The sequence below is a fragment of the Pyxicephalus adspersus genome, chromosome 4 (genome assembly GCF_032062135.1).
Source record: "Pyxicephalus adspersus chromosome 4, UCB_Pads_2.0, whole genome shotgun sequence".
NCBI classification, from domain to species: Eukaryota; Metazoa; Chordata; class Amphibia; order Anura; family Pyxicephalidae; genus Pyxicephalus; species Pyxicephalus adspersus.
In genome coordinates, this window is record NC_092861.1 from 115,154,942 (window position 1) to 115,180,309 (window position 25,368).

The 25,368-nt window shown below is 37.6% G+C and overlaps 2 protein-coding genes across 2 annotated transcripts in view; one reads left to right on the plus strand and one right to left on the minus strand.

Annotated features, from left to right (window-relative positions):
• Positions 1 to 17,600, minus strand: part of GNPAT (glyceronephosphate O-acyltransferase) — a 20,554-nt gene extending 2,954 nt beyond the window's left edge. The window contains exons 1-14 of the mRNA XM_072409359.1: positions 17,445 to 17,600; positions 13,684 to 13,875; positions 12,540 to 12,716; positions 11,594 to 11,723; positions 9,656 to 9,783; positions 8,533 to 8,608; positions 7,839 to 7,990; positions 7,627 to 7,757; positions 6,863 to 7,086; positions 5,440 to 5,685; positions 4,228 to 4,307; positions 2,799 to 2,939; positions 1,276 to 1,375; positions 565 to 658 (exon numbers count right to left, since the gene is read on the minus strand). Of these exons, the coding sequence (XP_072265460.1) occupies positions 565 to 658; positions 1,276 to 1,375; positions 2,799 to 2,939; positions 4,228 to 4,307; positions 5,440 to 5,685; positions 6,863 to 7,086; positions 7,627 to 7,757; positions 7,839 to 7,990; positions 8,533 to 8,608; positions 9,656 to 9,783; positions 11,594 to 11,723; positions 12,540 to 12,716; positions 13,684 to 13,875; positions 17,445 to 17,474 (1,901 nt within the window). The 5' untranslated portion in view covers positions 17,475 to 17,600. The remainder of the gene's footprint in view (positions 1 to 564; positions 659 to 1,275; positions 1,376 to 2,798; positions 2,940 to 4,227; positions 4,308 to 5,439; positions 5,686 to 6,862; positions 7,087 to 7,626; positions 7,758 to 7,838; positions 7,991 to 8,532; positions 8,609 to 9,655; positions 9,784 to 11,593; positions 11,724 to 12,539; positions 12,717 to 13,683; positions 13,876 to 17,444) is intronic.
• An 87-nt stretch (positions 17,601 to 17,687) lies between these two features.
• FSAF1 (40S small subunit processome assembly factor 1) lies at positions 17,688 to 24,615 on the plus strand. The gene is made up of 7 exons (XM_072409360.1): positions 17,688 to 17,845; positions 19,694 to 20,013; positions 21,349 to 21,402; positions 22,072 to 22,167; positions 22,289 to 22,375; positions 22,961 to 23,013; positions 24,155 to 24,615. Exons 1-7 carry the CDS (start codon positions 17,779 to 17,781, stop codon positions 24,282 to 24,284), a joined length of 807 nt encoding a protein of 268 aa, XP_072265461.1. The 5' UTR covers positions 17,688 to 17,778; the 3' UTR covers positions 24,285 to 24,615.
• Positions 24,616 to 25,368: the final 753 nt, after the last annotated feature.

Sequence of the window (25,368 nt, forward strand, 5' to 3'; positions counted from 1 at the left end):
TGCAGCTGGACAACTGGAAGGTCTAGAACACGAATCAGTAAGGTCTGGAATATGTAAAAAATGCGAAAAATGTAGACCTGGAAAGGGGAGAGACAGATTGAATCCACCAACATGGGACTACTCAATTTAAAAAAGAAATATGATAAAACAGGCTTGCTGCTGCACTTCTGAATCCTTTTTTATGTGCCTGGAGTTATGTTTTAAATTACTGAACCAGTTAACCCACATACAGGTCATAGTTTATTGTTTCATACACCTCATTAGTCCATGACAAAGAAACTAAAAGCCTATGTGAAAACAAAGGCATATATAAATATATAACAGGAGCAACAAAGGAGAATATTAAAGCTCAACTTTACCCAAAAATGATGTTTATGTTTACCATGGTAAATAGCAAATCAGTATTGGTGGGCAACTCGGTGAGGCTTATTTACTACATAATAAACTTTAGAAGGATTTACTTGAACAACATAATCATGCGAAAAAAAGATTTGAGCTGCCTTGTTTTAATTACAATCACAAGTATGTGAATCTTTAAATGGAGAATAAATGTATTATACTTACAGTTTATTAACTTTCAAAAGGCCCAAATGTACAAATGATGCAAGTGCATTCTTTTGTATATCAGAAGATAAGGCTTCATAACAAGTAGTGGTTCCTGTAAAACAGCAATAAATATTGCACTGAAGCACTTCCCTTTTATGAGTTATATTGTTATAATCGGAACATGACTGTCTCTTAAAAAAAAACAATTAAATAAAAACTATACTGAAAGAATGTTTGACCTTCACAAAATCCTAGCTGCTTGGCTATTGTATAAATGCAATATATGTAATGCTTTCTAAGTCCATGACCTGGAAAAGGTATGCAAATATGATGTTCTTACTGCATTCTGATTGTACTTGTTGCATACTTGTTCCATACCTGTAATTAAGGAATTGAAGCAGCTTCCAAACATCAAGCATTTTCGGAAAAATGTAAACAGAAACAGTCTTTAGTTTTCAGTGTAGGTTCCATAATTAGGCATAAAATTGTCCTAACACATACAGTTCTCATACATTTCAACTGTTAACAAATCAGCAATGCTGTACAGAAAACATAAAAAAAAAAAAAAATCCTTTTTCGAGTATTTATTTATGTTAATACAGCTAAATTTACACATAATTGGTTGTAAGGAGTTAACTCATTCTGCAGGTCAAATTTGCTGTTTATAGTGTCTGAGCGAGTTTGTCCTTTGGTTTATGTGTACATACAATGTAATGCTTCCGTGCTTACCATCTATGATACACTGAGTGACAAAACTCCTTACAGTAGATATGTATTGCTTTTCTGTCCATTTCCTAGTCATGTCCTCTACTAGGTGCCTGAAGGCTAGCTGGAAAACACAAAGGGTACAAAATGTGGATCATGTACATAGTTTAATGTATCAGTGGATCATGTATCAGTCTTTTGGTAAAAGAGCATTCTTTGAAAAACCAAAAAAATATGATATACTACTTCCATTAAAATTACACTGATATTAGATACATAGATAAAAAAATATTAAGATTTTTTTCTCACATCAGGATAGTGAGCAGAACCATAGTTATTTCTGTCCGTACATTCTTAAGCTAACAGTACTTCAAGAACTGATGGTTTATTTTGGACAAGCCCACCATAACCCTGGAATGGAATGTGGCGATGATGACCAACAAGCCAAAAGCGGGTTCACCCAGTTTGGAAAAAATAAATCTAAAATATTAGACTGTGAGGCTGATTCATCAAGCAAAATCGGAAGCTCGCTCGCGCATTTGTATTCGCGATCCGAAATCGTACGCCGTCGCGCAATTCAGCAACTGAAAGAGCTCGCGGCCGGAGCCGCGCAGGCCTGGCAGTGAGATGCGACTGAACGAGCGCATATGACTCCAGCCCGCGGTAAACCAGCTCGATATAACGGCGCGAAAGTACGCGCGACCAGCGAGCGCGGATTTCATTGATAAATTAGGCCCTGTGTCTTGTGTCTGTGCTATAAATCATTTGTAAAGGATCTTTCCTAGGCCATAAGCATAAAGGAAAGATTACAATGAACTGCAGTTTAAAAGGAGCAAATCTAATAATCAACATCAATAATCAACAAATATTATGTGAATGAGTAGAAAAGGGTAGAAGATGTATTGGTGCAAGCAGCTTATCTATCACACTTATACAACACATATGGACCAGAGCTATCTTAACATTTCTGCAAAATGCTTCTTTATTTACCAAACATTAATGGTTCTGAAATAGACAAACCTAATGGTATACAGAGATCTCATAACAGCATTATTTTAAAAACTTCTGAAGATGAGTGAAACAATTAGTAGTGAGATTGCAGGGTGTTTACAGTCTTCCTCATGCCAGGAAACACTGCCGTTTGGGAAGACACTACGCGTTTCCCTTTGGCAGCCCCCATAGGGATTAATTAGGAGCTGTATTGAGTGCTACTAGTACTGCTCACTGCTGCCAGCTATCATATGTGCTGCTGGGCGAATGCTTGAGTGGCTGCCAAGGTGTCGGATGTGGGGAGCCATGCAAAATCTTGCATTGAAGAGGCAGTTCTGAACCTACCCAATCATATATCTGAATAGTGTTTTTAAAAACACTAAGTCAGGCAGTGATTTTTTCACAGCAGGTGCTAAAAAAGCTGCTGTGCTTACAGCGCAACCTCTGGCTGTCATAACGAGAACTAGAATCAATTGTCAAGAACAAGGACAATGGACATGGGTGGAAGGACTAAAAAATAACAAAAATTTTCTGTTCTATATAGATACTATACATACCTGATAACCTTCAAAGAATGGGTGAAACATTTTCAACAAAAACACAGTTGTACTGGATCCTTTCTCCATCAAGACCATTTCGTGTGGATTGCCTTGAATCACATCGCATTTGGATAGCAGAAAGCAACCTTCTTCAAAATCCTGTCAAGTAAAAATGATACAAACACAAATTTACAATTTTATGTAGTCTTCAAAATCTAAATACTAAACTAAAAGTGAAGATCACATTTATTCCAGGAACAAAAAGAAGTGCACTCGGGCACCAACTGCGTATGAGGTACAAACGGACAAGTTACAAAGTATTACGTTGGAACCCCATGCTTCATATGGGTCGGCCACACTGGCCTGTAGAACTTACATAAAAGATCCTGTGCATAAGTCATCAGCCCCCTCCACAACACTACATATAATCATTTAGCTAGGTGGGAAAAGAAACACACAAATAATTATCACATTCCTTGTTTTCCTGAAAACCAGCACTCTCCTTTGCTGTCTGCTGCATTAGAAGGTGGATTTGGCTGTTGCTGCCCTTATATACAATGCCATGGTGCTGGCATATCAGTGTATGGAGTGCGGGCATATCAGTGTATGGAGTGCAGGCTCAGCATTGTACATAATGAAATCAGATAAAATTGGCCAGATTTATTAAAACTCTCTAAGCTGGTCCTGCATTGCACATGATGACCATCACATACAATGGGTCTGATTTATTAAAGCTCTCCAAGCCTGGGTGATCCAGCAAACCTGTTATTGATCTGGTCCATGATTGAAAACATTTGCTAACAAATAGCAAATGACTTTTGAGAAATACATTCCAGGTTTGCTGGATCACCCAGCTTCAGTGATGAAAGTGTATCCTCTCCAGCCTTGGAGAGGTTTAATAAATCAGACTCATTGCACTGATTTCACCATGTGCAAGCAATGCAGAGCCAGTACTGAGAATTAGTTGAACAGACAAAAAAAAACCCCGCAGGATCAAGGGGATGGGAACTTTAATGAATTTGTATACCTACGTATTTTATAAAATACTTGTTACACTGTTTTAAAAAGAAAAAACAAAAAAAACAAAAAAAAAAACACTGCTCTGTTTTTTTTATTTTGTAAATTAATACATTAAATAATATTATTGCATCTGACTGTTAAACTATTAAATGGTACAGCATCCTGACTGTGCCATTGTACATGCTCAGGCTACAGGCTTTTCATTTTATCAATAAAGCAATCAGTCAACATGTGATCACCATGTCAAAGAAGATGATAATGATGATCGATTAGTCTGACTCCTAAAGGACAGGACACCTAATAACATAAATATAATAAATAATATATAATATTATAATATAAATAATATAAACTTCTTGTACAATGGTGTACACATACCATCATGATAAATTAGTACAAACCATATTGCAAAATATTGTTTCCTTACCTTCTTTTCAAAACCCGGAAAAAATATAAACTCTTTGGAAAAAAGGTTTCTTAGGAAATCAAACATTTTGTAAACATCCTCTGGAAGGAAACAAAAAAATAGTAATTATTTAAACAATCAGTTAAAAATAATCAAAAAATTTGAACATTTTGTCAGATCTATTTACAATATATGTATACATTTCATTTTCTAGAGTCCACTATAGTCCCCTCTTTTAGTCATTTCTGGCATGTAGTCATAGCTTACATTGATTTTCTTACACTTTACATGGATGCTGGGACCAACAGGTATATTATGAGTTTAATTACAGATGCATTGAATGGTGTTTCTCCTGATGAAGCAGCTTGTGCGAAACACGTTCAGAAACAACTTGATTTAATGTAACAAAAATATGCGATTCTGGTCTTGTATGGTTTTGTATGTATTTTTTAATATGTTGCAATAAAGTTATGTTTGTGATTTTATGTACCTTTTAAGTCCTATTAATGTGGTTTACATTGGCAATGCATCTTACAGGATAATATTTTAAAAATAAAAAGCAGCTGGAATCTCTGGGCAATTTATCAGCTGCATTTGTTGTATTTGCAGAGTAGTCTGGCATTCTAAATAACATTTACATCAGTGTAGCACTTAACAGAACTGTACTGTGCAAATAATGTAACAACCAATGTAAAGAATACCTGCACCTAAATATAAAATAACAGTATGAAATGACTGCCCAGCCACAGAGGATTTTTATTTTAATGTCACACTACCATCTCTAAGTGGTAGTATAGAATTACTACCTCTAACATGCCTTTGTATGTTCCAGGGGAAATATGATTTGGAACTTACATAGTAATCATGTGATAGGGCTTAAGCAGAACACTGTAAAAGATGGTAATACATTAAATGCTCCCTCATAACCTGAAGTTTTTCACTGGGTTTTAGGCATAGCTGGGAATTTAGGCTCTCCATCATAGTCAAAAATATAATAATAATAAGGATAATTTGCCAAACAGTTCCCCCCTCTAGTATCTAACAAAATTTAAAGTATCGAGTGTACTGATTCTTTTAAAAGACAACTATTTATTTACGCTCTGTACTCTGAAGATGACATTTTTACTTTATTAATATTATTTATTCTACCTGGAATAAAAGGAGCTAACTGTTAATTGTAGTGTTACCTCCTACGTTTCCTGTCTCCTAAAGACAACCAACAGATTTGCTTACCACTTTTGGAACTCTGTGCCATTTTCATAGCCAAAACCACCAGAGCAGGTCTTGCATATATATTGACCATCTGATTCCTGTAGGCGGCACACATGAGTACAGAAACTCCTCTGCTGAACACCAGCTCTTCTGTGAGTACACCATTGGTGTTGTTGTCAAATAGGAAGACCTCCCCATCAATAAGTTTTGTGATGTTTGAGTGGAGGTCTAGACTGGATCGTACCACTTTACTGGCAGACATGTTATCTAATATTAAAAAAAAAGGAATATTTGTATTGAAAAAAGTACAGTGTAGCAGTACATTATTATTATTATTATTATTATACAGTATTTATATAGCGCCATCATATTACGCAGCGCTGTACAAAGTTCATAGTCGTGTCACTAACTGTCCCTCAAAGGAGCTCACAATCTAATGTCCCTACTATAGTCATATGTGGTTAATGTAGTCTAAGGTCAATTTTAGGGGGAAGCCAATTAACTTAACTGCAAGTTTTTGGGATGTTGGAGGAAACCGGAGTACCTGGAGGAAACCCACGCAGACACGGGGAGAACCTGCAAACTCCATGCAGATAGTGTTCTGGGTGGGATTCGAACCCAGGACCTAGCGCTGCAAAGGCTGGAGTGCTAACTCCTGAGCCACCGTGCTGCCCCAGTACATTCACATTTCTAATAATGGAGTTCTATATTAGAAACAAAATAGCAATTAGCAGTTTCCGTAATGAAATTCAGTTCTTTTAAAGCCGTCACCTACTGTGACCTATGTACATACTTTACATATAAAAAGCCTTTCAGCAGCAGAAGAAGTGCTGTCAATCTAGAAAACAGTGGACGTCACTGTGTGCTGATGAACAGGCTACCGGATTTTAAACCGGCAATAACAATGATGAGGGGGACAGCTCTGTCTTAACCTCTGCAGGCAGCAGGACATGGATTTTAGCAATAGGATCAACAGGTGGGATCTTACAAATGCTAAAGCAGGGGTCTGACAGGTGGTCCGCGGCTCTGGGTGGTGCACCCACCAGCGGGATCAGGAGAAGGACCCTGCTTGGGGGGGTGCACCGGCCAGAACCACAGACCACATATCCCAGAGACATCACAGGCTCAGACCTGCGATGGGAAAGTGGTCGGGTTTTGGCATCATGACGTAACTATGGGGAAAGTTCCTTCCCCTTTGAGTGACACACAGTTCCCTGCGCATGTGCAGTCCGGAGTCTGTGCATTTAGGGGTCCGCCAGCTCCAAAAGGTTGGGGGTCACTGGGCTAATGAAAAAAAGTATGAGAATTTGCAAAGGGCAGAAACATTATCATTGCAGTGCTGCAAATCATTTTCTTAACTTAGGCACCATATTTCTACATTTATGGCTTTTTTGGGTATGTGCACAAATCCACTACAAGTGAAAATTATTTCTCACATACATACCAGGCCACTCTAAATATCCCCCAAAAGCTTCTGTTAATTCTTTCAGCCACATTGTCTTGTCAACCAATACATTGTAACTGAGTGATGGAAAATTCTGAAGCAAAATGGCTGCTATCAAAGCTCCAGGACTGAGAACCATGTTGGCTATTTGGTGAAGCTCTACTTTATAAGCCACATCAGAAATAAACCTCTGAATATCCTCTGAAGGTTTCTGAGAAAGATATCTAAAATACAAGAACACCAAAAATAATGCTATACAACTAAATTATTGTATTGATGCAGTGTATTGCAAATCAACAAAAACAAAACTACAACATATGTTATTCAATAAAATCAGAATGATTTGAAAATAAAAATTTAAATAGTATTCTTCAGAAAAACAATTCCATTAAACAGAAGAGAGATTGGAAGAAGACACCAATGCCACCAAATGCCACCAGTTTGTTACTGATGGTTCTTTAAAATACATTGACACCTAAGAATGTTAAATATTTCAGCCCACCAGTTGTGTGGTGACTGCATTTACTTCCTTTTATTTCTTTTGGAAATATCTATGTACTGAAAAAAGATTTATACATAGCATATGTTTTTTTAATTTTGCCCTGACATATACTTAAAAATTATATTTTATAGAAAAGTACAGTTACTGATATCACAGATATGCCATTGATGTTTTTTTAAAAAAAATGGTAATATTAGTACAATTTTAATTATTATATTGTATTATAACAAAAAAATACCAAAAGCATAAATAAAAACATTACCTGGGAATAAGATTATATTGTGACCGGTTCAGTTTTCCTGAGGCCAGTGACCTCAATGACATTGGTTTTCCAAAAAACACATGAATGCTTCCAAAGTTTTCACTGAGAATCTTCCTGGCCTTTAATAATCCCTATAGGACAACAGAATACATTTAACATATATACATTGTAGATGAACAAGGACGAAAAAAAAAGTATGATTGTAATCTTACAGATGTAGATTCTTTGGGTTTGGGTACTCCAAGAAGCTCATAGGCATAAAGAGATTCCTCTAGTACTCGCTCATAGCTAATACTGATTGGTACCAGATACGTATCAAACACCTCTCCTTTAAAAAATGGCTCCATGATTACACTGAGAAGACCTAAAAGAATACACCATGTACATTACACACACATAGAGTATATATAATATAGAAAAAAAATGATTCATGAACATGCACATAACTAGAGATGGGTTAATTGGCGGATTCATCTGTTTTTAGATACAAATAGACTTGTATGTGAAAAGCAGCAAACACAAACCAAAGCAGTCAACACAGGCCTTAAAATAAACTTTCCAACCCTTTTTGCCCTAAGGGAACCTAAAATAATTTTCAGGTCTACGTGAACCCCTGCTAAAAAAATTGTTTTTTCAACAGACAATTTCCCATACTTAAACCAAAGATAGTGTACAACATTTTCAGATTGGGCCTGATTTAATAAAGCTCTCCAAGACTGGAGAGGATACACTTTTATCAGTAAACCTGGGTAATCCAGCAAACCTGTAATAGATTTCTTAAAAATTATTTGGAGCAGATTCATCCCAGGTTTGCTGGATCACTCAGGTTTACTGATGAAAGTGTATCCTCTCCATGTCCAATCCTCTATTATTTTGGCAATAAAAGAGAGACAAAAATAAACATACCAAACTTAGGATTTATTGTCTTGCATGTTCTGCTTCTTTGACCTTCAACAAAGAACTCCACTGGAGCATATCCATTCTGTGGGCGAGATCTTGAAGTTATGACACAATGCAATTAAGAGCGTCTGCCAGCCACAACACAATGATTACCAAGCATTTATCGCTGATATATTCATGTAGTTCACATCATTACTAAGTACTATTCCTTACAGCAGGCAGGACTTGTTTACTGCTAAAGGAAGAGGTCCTATGATATTATGTTACTCATGTTACTAGACTTGATACCCCAGTGGAAATGGGATGAAATAAACAAAATATATGGGGTGCTCCAGATGTTGGCTAAAGGACACATTTCAGATAGAATTGGGTTTTAATGAGAGACAGTCACTTTGGTGAGGCAAGTTCTACTTTCTGCTTGTAGTGCTCTACTTCTTTTCACAATCCAAGTCTGTTAGTCAGCCAACCTAATGAAACAATGAACTCTGTGATTGATATCTTAGCTCAGCAGCCATTACAGAAAGGTAAAATATTTGCACAACACCAGTGAATGTTCACAATTGTCTCTATTCTATACATTTTTAATGTGTATTTTGTGTCCATCCTGAAATCCAGCTGTATGTTTTCAGATTTTTACTATTATATTAGCATATTTATTGATACCAATCAAAGACTATTAATGCTTCTGGTGTTCATGCATGCATCCACAGTGGACACTATTTGGACCAACATATAGAAAGACAAATGAGATGTTTTACAGTGCTGTATGAAACTAGAAATGCATGACTTCTACCACACCTTAACCAACTGTACTGAATAGACATTTTAAAAAGGTAATATCACTTAACTCATATGCAAACAATTCAAGACATATTAGACTTCTCCCTTACAAGAGGCAAAAATAAACCAATTCTCTGTATCCAAATACGAAAATGTATACATCTGGGCTTCTCATAATCTGACATACCATCCCTATAAACACAGATAGATACGTATTTTCCTTATATGTAAACCAATGAATTCCAATCTCTTAAAAAAACTATAAGAGTCAACGTTTCAAAGAAGTAGTACAGATTTTTTATATATATTTATAAAATATATTCAAATATATATTTTTTTATATATTTACCCGCAGCATAGTCTTTACATATTCTGCAAACACTGCCCAGTACAATTTGTTCCCTCGAAATGTACGTCGCATGAAAAAGGCACCAGACATACGAAGCAGCTCCCCAACAATTTTCATACTCATGAAGTCTATTAAGAGAAAAAAAAACACAAAAGTCACATTATGCAAAGAAAGTGACAAACTGGGCTGATATATATTAATTCCTACTTGTGACTAATGCAGACTAACACAAAAAAGGCAACATATAAATGAAGAGATTCAAGCAAACCTTTGTGGACTGCAGTTTTAAAATATTTTAAAACTAATTCTTGTGAATCTTAGGTAGTAAAACAGAAGGGGCAGTAACATATTTTCCAAGGGTTCCTAGTTGTAAAGGTACCAGTATTCTATTATAGTAAATATTCTATCAGAATGGTTAGATGCTAGGCTTGTGCCTCACAAGGTGGTGCCTTATTTTGCCAGAACAAAACCATGAGAATGACAGCAGACTCCTAGTCTGTGATAATAGGGCACCAACGTTGTAAAATGAGCAGCATGGTTGGCTCAGAGGTTAGCACTCTGGCCTTTGCAGCACTAGGTCACAGGTTGGTATCCTGGCCAGGGCACTATCTGCAAGAAGTTTGTATGTTCTCCCTGTGTCTGCTTGGGTTTCCTCCGGTTTTCTTCCCACATTCCAAAAAACAAATTAGGTTAATTGGCTTCCCCTCAAAAATTGTCCTTAAACTATGATGACACATGGCCATGTATCCCTTTGAGGGACAGTTAGTGATATGGACTTTGTAAAGCACTGCACAATATGTTGGTGCTATATAAATACTGGTTAATAAAATAAATAAATACAACATCCTGTATATACAAGCCTGCCACTTTATTTATGTTTGTACAGGAGCTTTAATAGAGGAAACAAAAAGAAACCTGTACTGTAGCTATTGTCAGTATTGTCAATGTAAACAAAGCCATAAGCCTGTTTATGAAGGTGTACTGTGAGCACAACACAGACCAGAACTTTGTTGTCCAGGTCCTTATGGATATTCATTAACTTTTACATTGTACTTATCTAACTCCTATTTTTTAATCTGAAGCACCTCTAACTAAATGTTCCATTCTTATACCCTAAGGCTCCTATTATTGTTTTTGTTTTTTTGTTCCCTATTCATATTTAAAAGTTTTTGTTCAAATGTTTAAAACAGCTTTTCTGGACATTACAGATCCCTGAGAGGTACTAAGCCCGAGGTGTTCTAATATTCTAATATCAACATTTGCAAAGAAAGTCAAGGCCTGGTTTGCCCCTGCTGCTGCTGGAATTTCTTTGTTTCTTTCAAGTTGTTCATGTGATGGGCAAGCTCAATGTCATATAGAAAGATGTAAGTGGGCTAGCATTGACCTTCTGAAAGTTGCTGATATGAAGATGCCATACAATGTAATGTGCAGTCGGTAATGAGTGCCCGGTTGCAGTAAACCTTCTATTTTAATTCTGCTGAAGAGAAGACAAAATTGCTTTCAAAATATGTGGGCTATTTGCCAATTATCCAGAATTTTCATGTGTTAAGAATATAGCTCAGTCTGGATCTAGGCGACTAAATACAGGGTACAATTTCACCTGTCAATCCTGTTATAGTAAAAAAGAAAATACATTGTCCTATATATTATTACCTATCTGGGTCAAACAAGCTCTTGAGGTAGTAGTATTGGTGTATATATATATAGGTATATGTATTGTGCCAAATAGCAAATATTTAGATTCTATTAGCTGTCAGAGGGAAATTGTAGACATATGAAATGCTATGTCATTGTGAACAGTCCTTGAAATGTAAAAAAGCATTGTTAATAGTTCACCCATGGCAAGATGCAATTATGTTTCAGTGGAACAATGCATGTCTAAAGCCTGCAGAATAACATTGATAGAATTTCCTAAAATAATATAAATAGAATACTTGCCCATGCCAGCTGCGATGACAGGAAGCGCAAGATCATAAGTGTACAACACGTAGGACATCATCAAGAAATCGATGTAACTTCGATGACTAGGTAGAAGTACAACTGGATGCTCATGGATAGCTTGAGCCAGCTGCAAATGTACAGCATAATCACAAATGTAAAAGATCCGAAGAGTTGTATTAAATAACAAACACCACATATTATCTGTGTTAAAATTCAAATCTAGACAATGATAAAAATATTACAGAATGTGATATGTAACACAAATATCTCAAAGGAGTGCTCTCTGATAATTGATGTACAGTTCTGTGTCACTTAAGCACAAGAGCCAACAAGATCTTGGTAACAAGGTGGAATGATAAATTATATATTCAGAATAGGGGTTGATTAGTGTTAGGACTTGATTTAGGCTACTGGAAGGTTAGATAAATACAGAAGATTATGATAGAGCCATTATCACCCCTGACTGCACTGCCATAAATCCCAATTTTTACACATTACACATAATAAATAATCACTAATGGAAGCACAAAAATTCAAATGTAAATGATCAAGTGATACTACATGCAGCTACCACGAGTAGCAATTAATCCTGGAGCGATCTGAGCTATGAATGTTCAGCTGAAATCAAGTGTGTGCATGTCATTTTAACACTGGCCAAATGCTTACATAAGTAGGTTTTCGAACAGAATAAATTATTCCCAACAAGTTTTCAATTGCGGAAGAAAAATAATCAAAACAAAATAAGAAATCTACTGTTACCATCTAATAAACAGAATGCAAAGTGTTGTTGACAGCGTGTACTTTGTTACTCAGCTATGGCAGCACAGAAAAATATACTCGGAGTAAGCAGCAATTTTAAGGCATTTTCAAAATATGGTTTACAAATCATAACATACAGGAACACAAGTTCACAAAAATATCGGAGACTTTGACCAAAACTTACCCTTTGTATTCCCTCCTCATTCACACAAACTTTTTGGAATAGTGTTTTGAAGATCTTGCTTAAGGTGAGAGCAAACATTCGAATAGCTGCAAGGTTTAAATTCTGACCCATTTCATCTAGGATTTCAGCTGCCTGATCCTGAATAACATCGCAAGTCTCTCCAGATTCCAAACTGATCTGCAGCCGATTAAAAAAAAAAAAGTCCTATATATTACATTTGAAATATATATACTACATTTATCAACCATTACTTCTTTGCAGCAAAGTCAAGAAGGCCATGCAAAGAGCAATGATAATGTGCACAGTACAGTAATGGATTAAAGTAAAATAGTATCTGTATACATATTAGTAATAAGTAATCTGATTATATATATGACACATTGGGCCTGACTTAATAAAGCTCTCCAAAACTGGAGAAGATAGACTATCATGGTAGAACCTGGATGATCCAGAAAATTTAAAATAGATCTAGCCCAGGATTAAAAACTATTTTTATTGCAAATCCAATACTATTATTTTGTTCTCTAAGGCACTCAGAGAGTTAATTTTGTATCTGTAATTTTGTATCTGTATTTGCATTATGTAACCGAACCTAAAACAAAAACGTACACTGACTGTAAAAGGCAGAGACATAAAATGGTTTCAGTGACACTAATTCCAGCATGGATGTGTAGGAGTCAGATTATCAGTAGCCACACAATGGATGAAAAGATGCTGGACCAGGAAGACATAGCGGAGATGGTGTCATCAGTTGAGGCTGCAGTGACAGGGAGCGTAGATCTGCGAGCGCTGGAAGAGAGCAGTCTACCATTTTTGCACATTACGGCAAAAGTGTCCTTGTTACAGAGCTCAACTCCAGCCAAAATAAGTTGTAAGGTGGCATAATAAAATAACAGGAGTCAGAAAGGATGATGGATCTTTAATTTAAACTCTTCATGCCATGGTCACTCCCTCTGGGGGTAAGTAATCACCCCAGCCTGGGCTCACAGTACTGCCTTACATCATTATGTTAGTGCTATTCAGAGCTGCAGAAAGGACCACCAGTATCAGGAAAGAGAAGCCCAGTGGAGACACCAGACTGGCCAGATCATTGCTGGAAGAAAGGTATTTATTAAAGGTCATTTACCAAAAAAAAAAAAATCACCTGTTTGATAACATATTGGAGCTGATCGGAGTGTAACACCATGGTTTTCAGGACGCTTGGCTTGCATGGTACAAGGTTTCTGTAGATCACGGGCGAGTAACATTTCATAGCATATCTCAGGTCACTTGACTGGCGCCGCTCTTCGAGTATATCTTCAAATACATCTCTTTTCTTGTTTTTGATTTCCCTTTGCTGTCAAGCAGAATATTAGCAGGTAAAATCAGACTTTTCAGAATGCTATTTGTACATTTTAAAAGAAGGTAACACGGATTTAAGGCGGCATTTCTTAGTTTTGCTGCTCAGGGTTTTGATAAATAATATTCAGCGCTGTGTAAGGTGTTGGATCCTCATAAATAAAATTGCATTGAATTCATTTACCAAAAGATCTTTTTTTGTTGTTTTGTGAGAATCGAGATGATGAATGTGACTGCAATCTTTATTCTCTTGTAGATCTAGAGACTCTGCTAGAATCTTCAGAATCTGACTCTCCTCACCATGTCACAAACCTCCATCCACCCCTCTAAACTCCTCCATTCTAAGTGTTTGCATTTAGATCTGCAGGGAAATACTTGTGCAGTAATGTCTGAAAAGTGGCACTTTAGAAATCATCAGGGGCGCAAGCATTTCTCACTCCCAGAAATGCAGAATGCCGATTCTAGTGGCATAAAAACTCTGAAAGAGGAGGATATGAGTAAATGGCAGATGCAATTGTAAATATTGTGCATGAGATTTCCATTTGTAGTCTCATGACTAACCAGCCCAACCTACCTACCAGAAAGCATGCAAAAATAGCCAGGCGCCTAGAATTTTTAAAAGGTCAACAATGGTATTCCCGAGTGTGGCTCAGGGTTCATTTTCAGTACCAAAGGCAGTAAATCCCAAGCCACTCTCGGGGTAGCATTGTAAAGGACTTACCTGGTCCCCATGAGCCCCTGGCGCTCTCCAGCGATGTCCGCCCGGAATCTGTGTCCCCTGGCCTCGCGTCCTCAGCATGATCAATGAGATGTGTGAGCGTGCGGGGGCAGTGCGCTAGGGGCGTGACCGTGCAGGAAATTTAAACAGAAAGGAACCACTTTGACATTCAACATAAATTGATATAATCAGACCGCCAGGGAGGTTTAAGTGGTTAATTAATTCCTACTTTAACTTCTGAGATTTAGTCAGGTGGGTACTGCAGTAAGGGACAGGTGATGCACCTTCTGCATTAACTGTTCTCATCTGGCTGTCCCACACCAAGCTGATCTGGCAATCCTGGTTTCCCTTGCACATGCCGGGAATAAATAAAATCCTGTGCAGGAGTTATGTCATCTCAGCACGTCCAAAGATTATCTGTGGAGGTAGAGGAGAGAGAACATCGTGGTGCCCTGCAATGGTACAGGGATAGGTGAATAGTTGCTGGTTTAGTTCAGCTTTAAACAGAAGTAAAAATAAAGCATTGTGAGCAGAAATATTACTTATTGAAGAAGAGACAGGCAATGTTTCTGCTCCAATAAAACAAACAGCTGAGTGTACAATGCTGGCATAGCTGGCTACTAAAATTGAATGAATTACTGTGTGCATGTGCAGGAGTTACTCTATTCTAGACTTGCCAGTCAGGCCAAAAATCCCAAACCCGGAAGAGAACTAGGTTAAGATGGTGGCCCCTATGACAGGTGGGGAGAGATAAGTGGTGGCAGGTAAGTTTGTTCCTTTGCAGAAGTTGCATTGCCTGTCCCTACTGCAATAAAGAACTTTAGCTCCTCTTTAAAGTGTATGTGAACACATTTATTTCCTTTTTTAGCTCTGGATGTAATAGTAAGGGGTTAAACATCTGTCAGTTTATGTTTTGCAGCCTATGATTTGCGGTCATTTCTCCTCTTCTCCCAGAGGTGCAACAGGGAGTTAAAGCAGACTTACCAAATGTTTTACATTGTATGACAAAGTGGCCTATTTATATAATGTAATATATAATTAACTTATTTTTTTTAATTTAAAGGGGAGGACCCTCCCCTTCTTTCTTTACTTCTGAGGTGGTAAAGACTTAATGGGAAACCCACAGCCTCCTGGGATACATCGGTCACATACTCCTACTCATGCCCGTTCAAAGTTTTTTACATTTCCAGGAAGGTGCATATTCTGATCACACACCTGTGTAGTGCGAGATCGAAGGATATAAGAAAAAGACAGTGCAAGGTGTCCAGTCCACATCAGGGAGAAGGAGGAGGACAGCACAAGATCAACTGGACTAGGAGGGATCGACCTCATTTTACCGCTTTAACCTTCCTAGTGGTCTAATTCCGTCCAAATTTTCATGCCAAAAGCGGTACAATTTTGTGCATGGAAATTTAGGCTATTGTAGGCTATAATTTTTAGGCATAGCTCACCGATATTTAATACATTTATTAATAAACTTTAAATAACAAAACACAAAAATCTGTTGAGAAAAAAAAAATATTTAAACATGTACAGTAGCATGTATAATATATATATAATATAAATATATATTATATGAATATTTCTTTGTATTGGACTTAATACAGCCATTTTGTATTGAATCCAATACAAAATTATTTGAATTTCCCGCTGATCCTTCTGCCCGCAGAAACTCCGGAGATCGTCTCTGCATTCGCCGGCTGGGGGTCGAGGAGGAAGGATGTGTGCCCAGGGACGGAACAAGGTAAGTGGGATTTTTTAGTTAAAGCTACCCCTAGTGTGACTTGGGAATACTGATTTTTGTCTGGAAAATCCACCCCAAGTCAAACTTGGAAATACAGCTAGGGGGGTTAAAGGAAATCTCCCGATATGAAGGGAATTCCCAACCCAGCTGGCCCTAGAACACCAGGTGTATGAAGATTTGCTGGAAAACTTTGTGGGCAGCAAAAAATTGGAATTTCCTGTACTTGGTGACAATGATCCTCTTCTGCTGCCTCTCTTTGTATTTCTTTTCATTGGCTTCCATTTCACCTGAAAATCAAATCCCTCCACAGTTCCTGTCCCACTAATATTTCTGACCTGATAGAAAAATCCTCCCCCAACCACTCTCTCCGCTCCTCCAATCACCTACTAATGACCTCATCACACGCACGGCCAAGTCTTTGCTAGAGCTGCTTCGATTCTCTGGAATTTCTCTTTCTGCTCATTTAAAAGATCACTCAAAACCCAAACTTCTGTCTTTTGAAACCGTCGGTACTTCCCACCACTACATATATCCCCTCCTACTGTATGTTACTTCTCCACATTCCTAAATTGTAAGCTCTTCGGGGCAGGGTCCTCTCCTCCTCCTGTGTCAGTCTGTATCTGTTTGTCATTTGCAACCCTTATTTAATGTACAGCACTGTGTAATATGTTGGTGCTATATAAATCCTGTTTATTATTAATAATAATAATAAGCAGGACAACCAGAGCGGTGAGGGACACTGCAATAAAAACTTGGTCCAACCGCTCTAAGCAAATCTAAAACTGTGAGATGTAATTAGATTGTAAGCTCTTCGGGTCAGGGTCCTCTCATACTCCTGTGTCTTTCATTTGCAACCCCTATTTATTTTTTATGAAACTGAGTTTTTATTGAAAAATGTTTTTACAAATACAATGCAACCCCTATTTAATGCACAGTGCTGTGTAATATGTTGGCGCTATATAATTACTGTTTATTATTAATAATAATAATAATAATAGTAGTAGTAGTAGTAGTAGTAATAATAATACATCCTGAACTCCAGTCCCCATTCATTCCCTATAGGAGAGCAGGGTGATGCCATGGAGGAGGAGGGTCACCCACTTACTGCATAGGGAGAGCCCATGGCTGCCGTCATAGCTGCCCTCCGTGTGTCAGCGCTGTGTGAGCTCTGTGGACATGATGGTTCTGCTCAGCACACACGGGGTGTCAGGCACAGGAAGAGGCGGAGATCGCTCTGACTGGCAAAGCAACATCCATTTTGACAGCTACGGGCTCTGTGCAGGACAAACCTAGCAAATCGCGATTCTACGGAAGCCTGCGAGACCAAATCCATTCAGGGACCGGGACTTCCGCTTTGCGCCTGTGCAGAACCCACGTGTTCCATGTTGATGTGCTGCTAGGTTGGATCTTGTATTGGGGACACAGAGATCGCTGGCACGATGTCAGGGGACGAAGGAAATGTCCAGGATCAGCTAGACTGTGTTCTCAGTAATCTGTATGACTTTGGTAAGTGCAGATCCCTAGCTAAGTCTCCTAGATAGAGGTGCTATTTCTTCTCCTGTATGACTGCTGGCATTTAATAAAGTAGATGTAAACATTAAGTACATTCTATTTTGTTTACTAAAACAATTAGCATCATAAACAATTTTATTTTTTAAATGGTTTCTCCTTTTGTTTAGTCCCATGTTACATGTTATGGTGCTGATCTCCAGCAGATTTTTGCAGCCAATTCTGTTTTAAATGCATAAAATCCAATGATGGCTTATCTGATCCTGACAACAGTGATCATCTCTGTGTATTGTGTTTAAACAACCCCATGTAATCTTTGGCAATAGCCCAGATGATATTACGACAATCTGAGACACAACAGGGAAACAGATGTGCTGTCACCCATGGCCATGCCTGAGTAATGTGTTTGAAATCAGTTGGTAATCTATGTGACCTTGTGACAACACAGAAGCACAATTGGGGGACATGGATGTGTTGTCACCCTCTAACAGGAAGTGCCTTAAAGCGTACCTAAACTCAGAAATTTCACTCTACATAAAAGCTTAGACAACCCTTTTATGTAAAAAAAAAATTCTGTTTGTGTGCTTTTTTAAGTGCAACATCCTTTTTTAATAAAAAAAAAGAAAAAAAAAAAAAAGGTTTAGCACTGTCAATTCTGGATTGCCTAGGCGATTGAGAATGAAAGGGAGTACAAAGGATACCTACAGCACGCATCCCGGGAGGCCCTTGCGCAGAAGGAGCCTTTTCGTGAAAAGGTAAAAAATTTGCCGACCTCACGCATGCGCAGTGAGATCATCAAGTTGTTTTCCAACCTACCTCACCCGATCCCACGCCTGGGTCCGGTGACGTAGGAAGAAGAACCAGGAAGAAAAGGTAAAGATGGCGATGCCCAGCGTGCCGGCTCGGGGACAGATACCAGGATGATGCGGAACCCGATGAAAGACACATTCACACTGATCTATTGCACTGCAGGATTTAAGGTAAGTGTATTTTTTTTTCTTTGTTTTCAGTTTACTTTCTCTTTAACAAGGACCTCCATTGTAGAAATGCCAGATATTTAGAGATAGCTGCAGCTTTAAATTGGAACTGAACCCCCCAGGGAAAATAAAAACTGTTGGTGCCCCCAATAACTTTTTGCCATTATGTGTAAGTACTGTATGCCGACGCAGCCACCTTGTCCTGGTCTTCTCTTGGGTTTGGAGTCTTTGACGTCTTGTCTGGCTGGGTCCAGATCATGCGGTCTCCTCTGTCATAAACCACCTGCCTGTCAGAACCTTTTGTAAAAAATCAACTTTATTCCACTTTGGGGAGATGGTTTTATTATTATTAATATTATTAATAATAATAAACAGTATTTATATATCACCAACATATTACTCATTGCTTTACATTAAATAGGGTTTGCTAAAGACAGACAGATACAGTCAGTGACACAGGAGGAGGGGAGGACCCTGTCCCAAGGATCTTACGATCTGGGAATCCCAAGGTTCCTTCAGAGGTTGCTAAGGGTTGCTCAGACTGTGGCTAATTGACCTCCCATTGGATGATCTCTGAATATCTCTAGGGCCACACTACTTGGCAGAGCCAGCAGCATGAATCTAATGATGTTATTCTTAGCCAACTGAGAGCTAGCTTACACTGCCCACCAATAGAAGAGGTTTTATTTCCTACTGACCCCCAATAAATGGGTTTTAGCTGGGGATCCCCAAGACCTGAAAATGTATTTCAACGGTTCTTCAGGGGTAAAAGGTTAAGAAAGATTGCTTTATACATTTTATTTTATTTTTATTTTACTATTTATCATATATATATATTTTGATGTACTAGTTATGTATTTTTTTGCAGGTGATGATCTTGAAGCCAACAAGGAGATTGTATCTGACAGTGAACAACAAAGCGAAGGATCTACACGGGATATCGAAACGGAAGAAGTGACTGGTTCCGTGGAACATCATCTCCCGAATTCAGAACTTCCAACTTCTAAACGGAAAAAGAAAAATCCATCTTTTTTCTTTAACGCTATCAAAGATGAGCTTCGCAACCAGTCAAAAAGCACAAATGTTTCAAGCAGTTCTGTCTCAAATCCGAACGTTGAAGTTGTAACATTCGTCAGTCGCAAAAGTAAAAAACGAGCCAGGAGCCGCGAAGTGCACCCAGATTCTAAGGTAAAAGAACATGTAAAGGGTACTGGCTACATATTACATGTCTTTATGTACACAGTAACATACATGTATCACTACTTCATCCAAGGAACTTGTGTATGTCTGTTCTTTACTTTAGTTGTGGGTAGAGTTTCTTTTACAATGCATTCTTTTAAAGCACAAAAACTTGTTATATAACACTGGGGTACACATCCTTACAGTGTTTTGAGAAAACCCAATTTTTTTCCTCTTGTTTGTGGTTCAGCAAGTTACTTTTGTTTGTAGCATTTTGGTATACAAATAAAGCTGTGGCCTCACAGGGCCACATTGTATTTTTTTTCTTTCAATGGCAATGAAGGAAAAGAGCAACAGATGCATCTTGATGTATTTTTGACACATTTGCCAAGCCTAGCAACAAATTGTGATCTGGCAACTTAATATCAGCTCTAATTCACTGACCTGGAAGATCTGGAAAAAGTGGAAAGAAAGGGGATCAAAGATACAGGGACTTTTGGGATGGCAATCAAGACTTTATTATTTTTAACTTGTCATTTTATCATTGTTTTTATATAGTACTGACTTATTGTGCAGCTCTTACAAAGTCATGGAGCTACCATAGTCGTATGTCAAAAACGCAGTCAAGGACAGTTTTTGAGGGGAAGCCAATTAACCTAACTGCATGTTTTTAAGATGTGGAAGAGAAAACCTGCACCAACACCAGAAAATCCAAAGTCCATGCAGATAGTTCCCTGTCCAAGATTTGAACCTGAGACCATGGAGTTCCAAAGGAAAGAGTTCTAGTGAGCCAACTGTGCCACCACAATCCCTTCTTTATATTATGAGATAAAGAGTTGTACCTTAGAAATAATTAGATGTGATATAATGGACAGCTTTCTGGTATTCATGAAAAAACAAAAGTTTCCTTACCTTCTAATAGACATACAAACATAATCTGCAGATTTCTTCTCATCCTGAAAAGCTGACTATACAGTGCCCCATCTATATACTATACAAACTGCCCAATCTCCTCCCTGTTAGTAATATCTCTTTGTCTTTGCCAGGCTTAAAAATTCTTCATGCACACACATAGACCTTAGGGCCCATTCACATTTTGTGCTTTCAATATATTGCTTAGTGTTAGGTCCAAAGCAATAAACATCCAAAACTCATTGTTTTATTGTGAATTTGTGTATTCTATAGACTGCTGCAGCGCTATAAAAAAAATTCCATTTTTTTTACATGAATACATATTTATTATGTAACTTGCTTTTTCTACAAAACAGAAGAACCAAGAAGCCAATTTGTTTTTTTATGTGTTTATTTTATATGTATCATGTTTGTACTTTTTTACTTTTACAGATAAACATTGATTTGAAAGAGGAAGAAAACAATCAAACATTTGATTTTGAAAGGGTAAGTTTATATTGCTATGTTTAGATTGTTATATTCATCACAATATCAGGTGCTGGTGAAGTCAATGTGTTCCTGTACATATACATCACATAGAAACATGGTTTTACATATTGTGTTAGGGTTTGCAATAACTGTCTTTTACATGTTTGTTTTATAAAAGTATTATTAAGGTTTCTTTGCCCCCCATATGACAATCCCCAAGCACCTGTCTGTCACATGGGGGGAGTTACATGATCTTTCATAGTCAGACAGCCTGTATATGCCATCAAGCTATTTTTAAGTACTGTCTGTAATCTATTGGAGGGGCTCATTCGCACTAGTGCATTGAGTTGGCATCCATTTTTAACAGCACCCCAAACTCTTCTTGCCAGCACATGGCAACACATTGACATTGCTACCCATTGCACTTTTAAACCTACATTCCTGTTCATTGGGGGTATTGGACCACCCCTTTAAATGAATGGGCTGCTGAACACAGTGCCATAGGCATGCAGGTTTATTTTGGAAAAATTCAGAGCACTGCTGTAGTGGTAACATGTCATATTGCTTACCTTGGTCTGTTTCAGGTGCACAGTTGTCTTGTTTGCTAGATAGCAGTTTTACTGTTCATACCTGCTATGTCACAAATTCCATATAATTAGGTATTTACATGGGAATATTTCTTCACAGGCACGTTTAGAGGTCCACAAGTTTGGAATTACGGGTTATAAGAAAGAAAAACAAAGAAAATTTGAACAGGAGCGAGCAATTATGCTTGGAGCAAAGGTACCTATAGATGATTGCTTTTGTGCCTGTCTAATTCTAGTAATCTGCCTCTTACAAAAGGAAGACAATAAAAGATGTTTGTTGTTAGGATTGTACTTACATTTTAATTTTGTCTTTCCAGCCCCCTAAAAGAGAATATGTAAACTACAAAGTTTATCAAGAGAGGAAAAAGGAACAGGGTCAAGCAAGGACAGAAAAAAGCCATACGGTTTGTGAAGCTCATGATACTGTGTTTGTTTCCATAATTAGGATTCAAGCTTATATCCTTTACTTTTTCTTCTATATCTCACTCTTATGAAATTATGTGGTATCCAATGTATTAGAATTTTATTTCATGAAGACCTCCCGAGTTAGTCTTTATTTCATCCTCTGATTGCTGTATGTGATTTTATTGTATGCATGGTCTTAATGTACTCCCCATTTGTTGGACTAGTTTAGAAGAAGAAGCCATTTTAGAAGCAGGTAGTCTGGTATCTGGAATATCTGACTTTAATACTTTGAGTAGCTGACCCACAAAAAGTGTCCTGATCTGGAGAAATGTCAGAAGACTTTATCTGCTTACTTGTTCCTGAGACAGTTACTCAAAATGCTAAATCAAGGAGATCAGCATAACAACTAGACAACTAGCATTAGCAGAAGATGGAAGTCTGCAATGACAGCCTTCATCTTTGTGGCATGACGGATGTCCTTTTACCAGGGAAATAATAGTTTTGTTTTATTTATATGTTGCATTATTATTTGTTACATGTTTTTTCACTAGTTTCACCATGATCTTCTTTATTCTCAAAATTAGGAAAATAATGTGGAACCAATAGGAAAAAAACAGAAACCGGGACCCAAAGTAAGGTGAGATTTATAATTCGCTGTTCTCCCCAGCCCTTTAGCTGTGCGCACCACCCAGCAGTTATTGGGAGGTTACTAAAGAGCCATCCACCTACAATTTCCTCCCACCCAGCTTAAAAAATTTTCTGGGTTGAACACTGTAATCACTTGTAGAAAGATTGACCTTTATGATTATATATATATATATATATGCGTGTGTGAGTTTTTTCCCACACATTGAGAAATTACTGCATGTAATTCTAAATATATATGTAATAGTGAAATGTGACCTCTTTTTCAACAAATGAGGCTACATAAAAATTATACTAGTAGAGTAAGGATTCAGCAGCCATACTTTTCTATGTAGTATTTCATTTGGAACATACAATTTAAAAAGTGTTCCACATTTGGAGGGTTGACCCATTTCCTGTAATTTGGGAGGTCAAGTGTTTTTCTGCACCTTCCTCAGATTTACCTCCTGTTCTATTGGTGCTCAAATGTTTTTTCCACATCTTTCTACCGACCAGGAGAAAGTCTTACATTTACCTCCCAGAAACTCTTAAGAAGTTTAGTGGTGTTGGGATGTTCCATTTTCTAGTACAATTACTAGAGACCATATTTAATATACATTGGCCCTTTGTAGTCCCTGTCAGGGGCATGTGTGCAATGGTCACAATACAAACACACTATTGGGACATGGTTGCCCCTTCATAGCAGGAAAATAGTAGGAGCACCAGGTATAATTTAATGGAAGCTGCACGTACAAGGAAACTTAAAAACAATTTTTAAGGTACATTGACATGGTAAAGTTTATATGAGATGTTGGTGATTGGGTTTAGATCATTGGACTTTATTGCTGTCTCACCATCTCCAATATAATCCTCTACCTGGCTTTTGGCAGCCTTAGCCATTTGGATGGGCTGGCTCAGGATGACATGGGCTTTTTGCACCTTGAGCTGTGTTTACAACTTGGTGTAAACTTTTTTTGTAAAATGGCTATATTTGCACGTAAAGGATATGAATCTTTATGTGGCAAACACGTTTAATCCTTTGTCCAAACTTTTTGTTTTTCATTATTAAAATTAACTGGTGGAGAAGAACTTTTTATTTGCAATAATAATGGTAGAATTCCATAGTATTTACTGTTTACTTCTGTTATTTGCAGACGATCAAAGAAAACAAAACGATCATCAGGATTTGCTCCAGATGGCCAGGTCGGGAGGTTTAGAGATGGAGCACTTATTCTGAGTACCAAAGATATTCAAATGATTAAACAATCCAAAATTAGTAAATGAAAAAGGACTATTTATATATTCTACACAATGACTGAGAAATGACTGTTCCAATGCCAGCACACAAGTGAGCGCCGAATATTGTATCATGTACAGATTACTAGAGAAGCATAAGGACTACAAAGACTCCTGTATGAAGTGGCGCTTGCTGAGTGAATGGGAAAATCCTTTTCCCAAAGACTTCATTCTCAATGGCGAAGGAATGCCTGCTGGACCTCAATAAGCCGAGCCTTAAGGAACCACCAAAAACAAACTGTGGCAAACATTCTATTGACCCACTAAGTGGTGTCTTTGTTTTACCTATGTTCAGTAAAATGGAACTTTTTGTAAAGATTACTGTTCTGATTTTCTGTGATATATATATAGCTTTTTTTGGGGCTCATATGATAAGTCATGCAGACCTAAGAAGTAATAAAAAAAAATACAAAAAGGTAACAAAAGCTAATCAAACAGATATTACAAATGTTTACCCTTTCTGGATGCTGAAGATGTATTTTGGTAAAGCCCCATAAAAGTCTTACGAGGGTTCAGAAGAAAACATTTCTCAGGTATATGTTAAAAGTTAAGTTATGTTAAGTTGTATGATATCCAGTACTCCCCTCTTTTTAAATACTGTGATGGCCTCAGTTATCCATTGCAAAAGGATCCCCTCACGAGGTGTGGTGTACTGATAGGGTTCCCACGAATATAGTCCGTCAATTACAATATTAGGGGTTGCTTTTAGGCTGTAGTGTCCTGTCTTGTTATTAGTTCAAACATTCTTGGTTGTTTAATGTTTTGTTATAACAATGGTTTTGATTTTGGAACATATATGTTCCTGATAAGGGTTCAAGCTTTGCCACTTAACTTTTATTTACTTAAAGCCATGGGTTAGAGCATAACGCCTCTGGCCTTGTGTATCACACTCCCCACATAGGGTCCTCTACCTCAGTGAGAGGTTAGAGAAAGTAAATATATATTCTACAGTCCTACTTACCAATAGGTCTCACCAAGGATTATCCTTAGTTTTTAGATTTAACTTGGAAACACATCTCCATCTTTTTCTTTTCTTTTTTTTCCTTTTTCTCCATTCTCTGTTGTTCTGTCT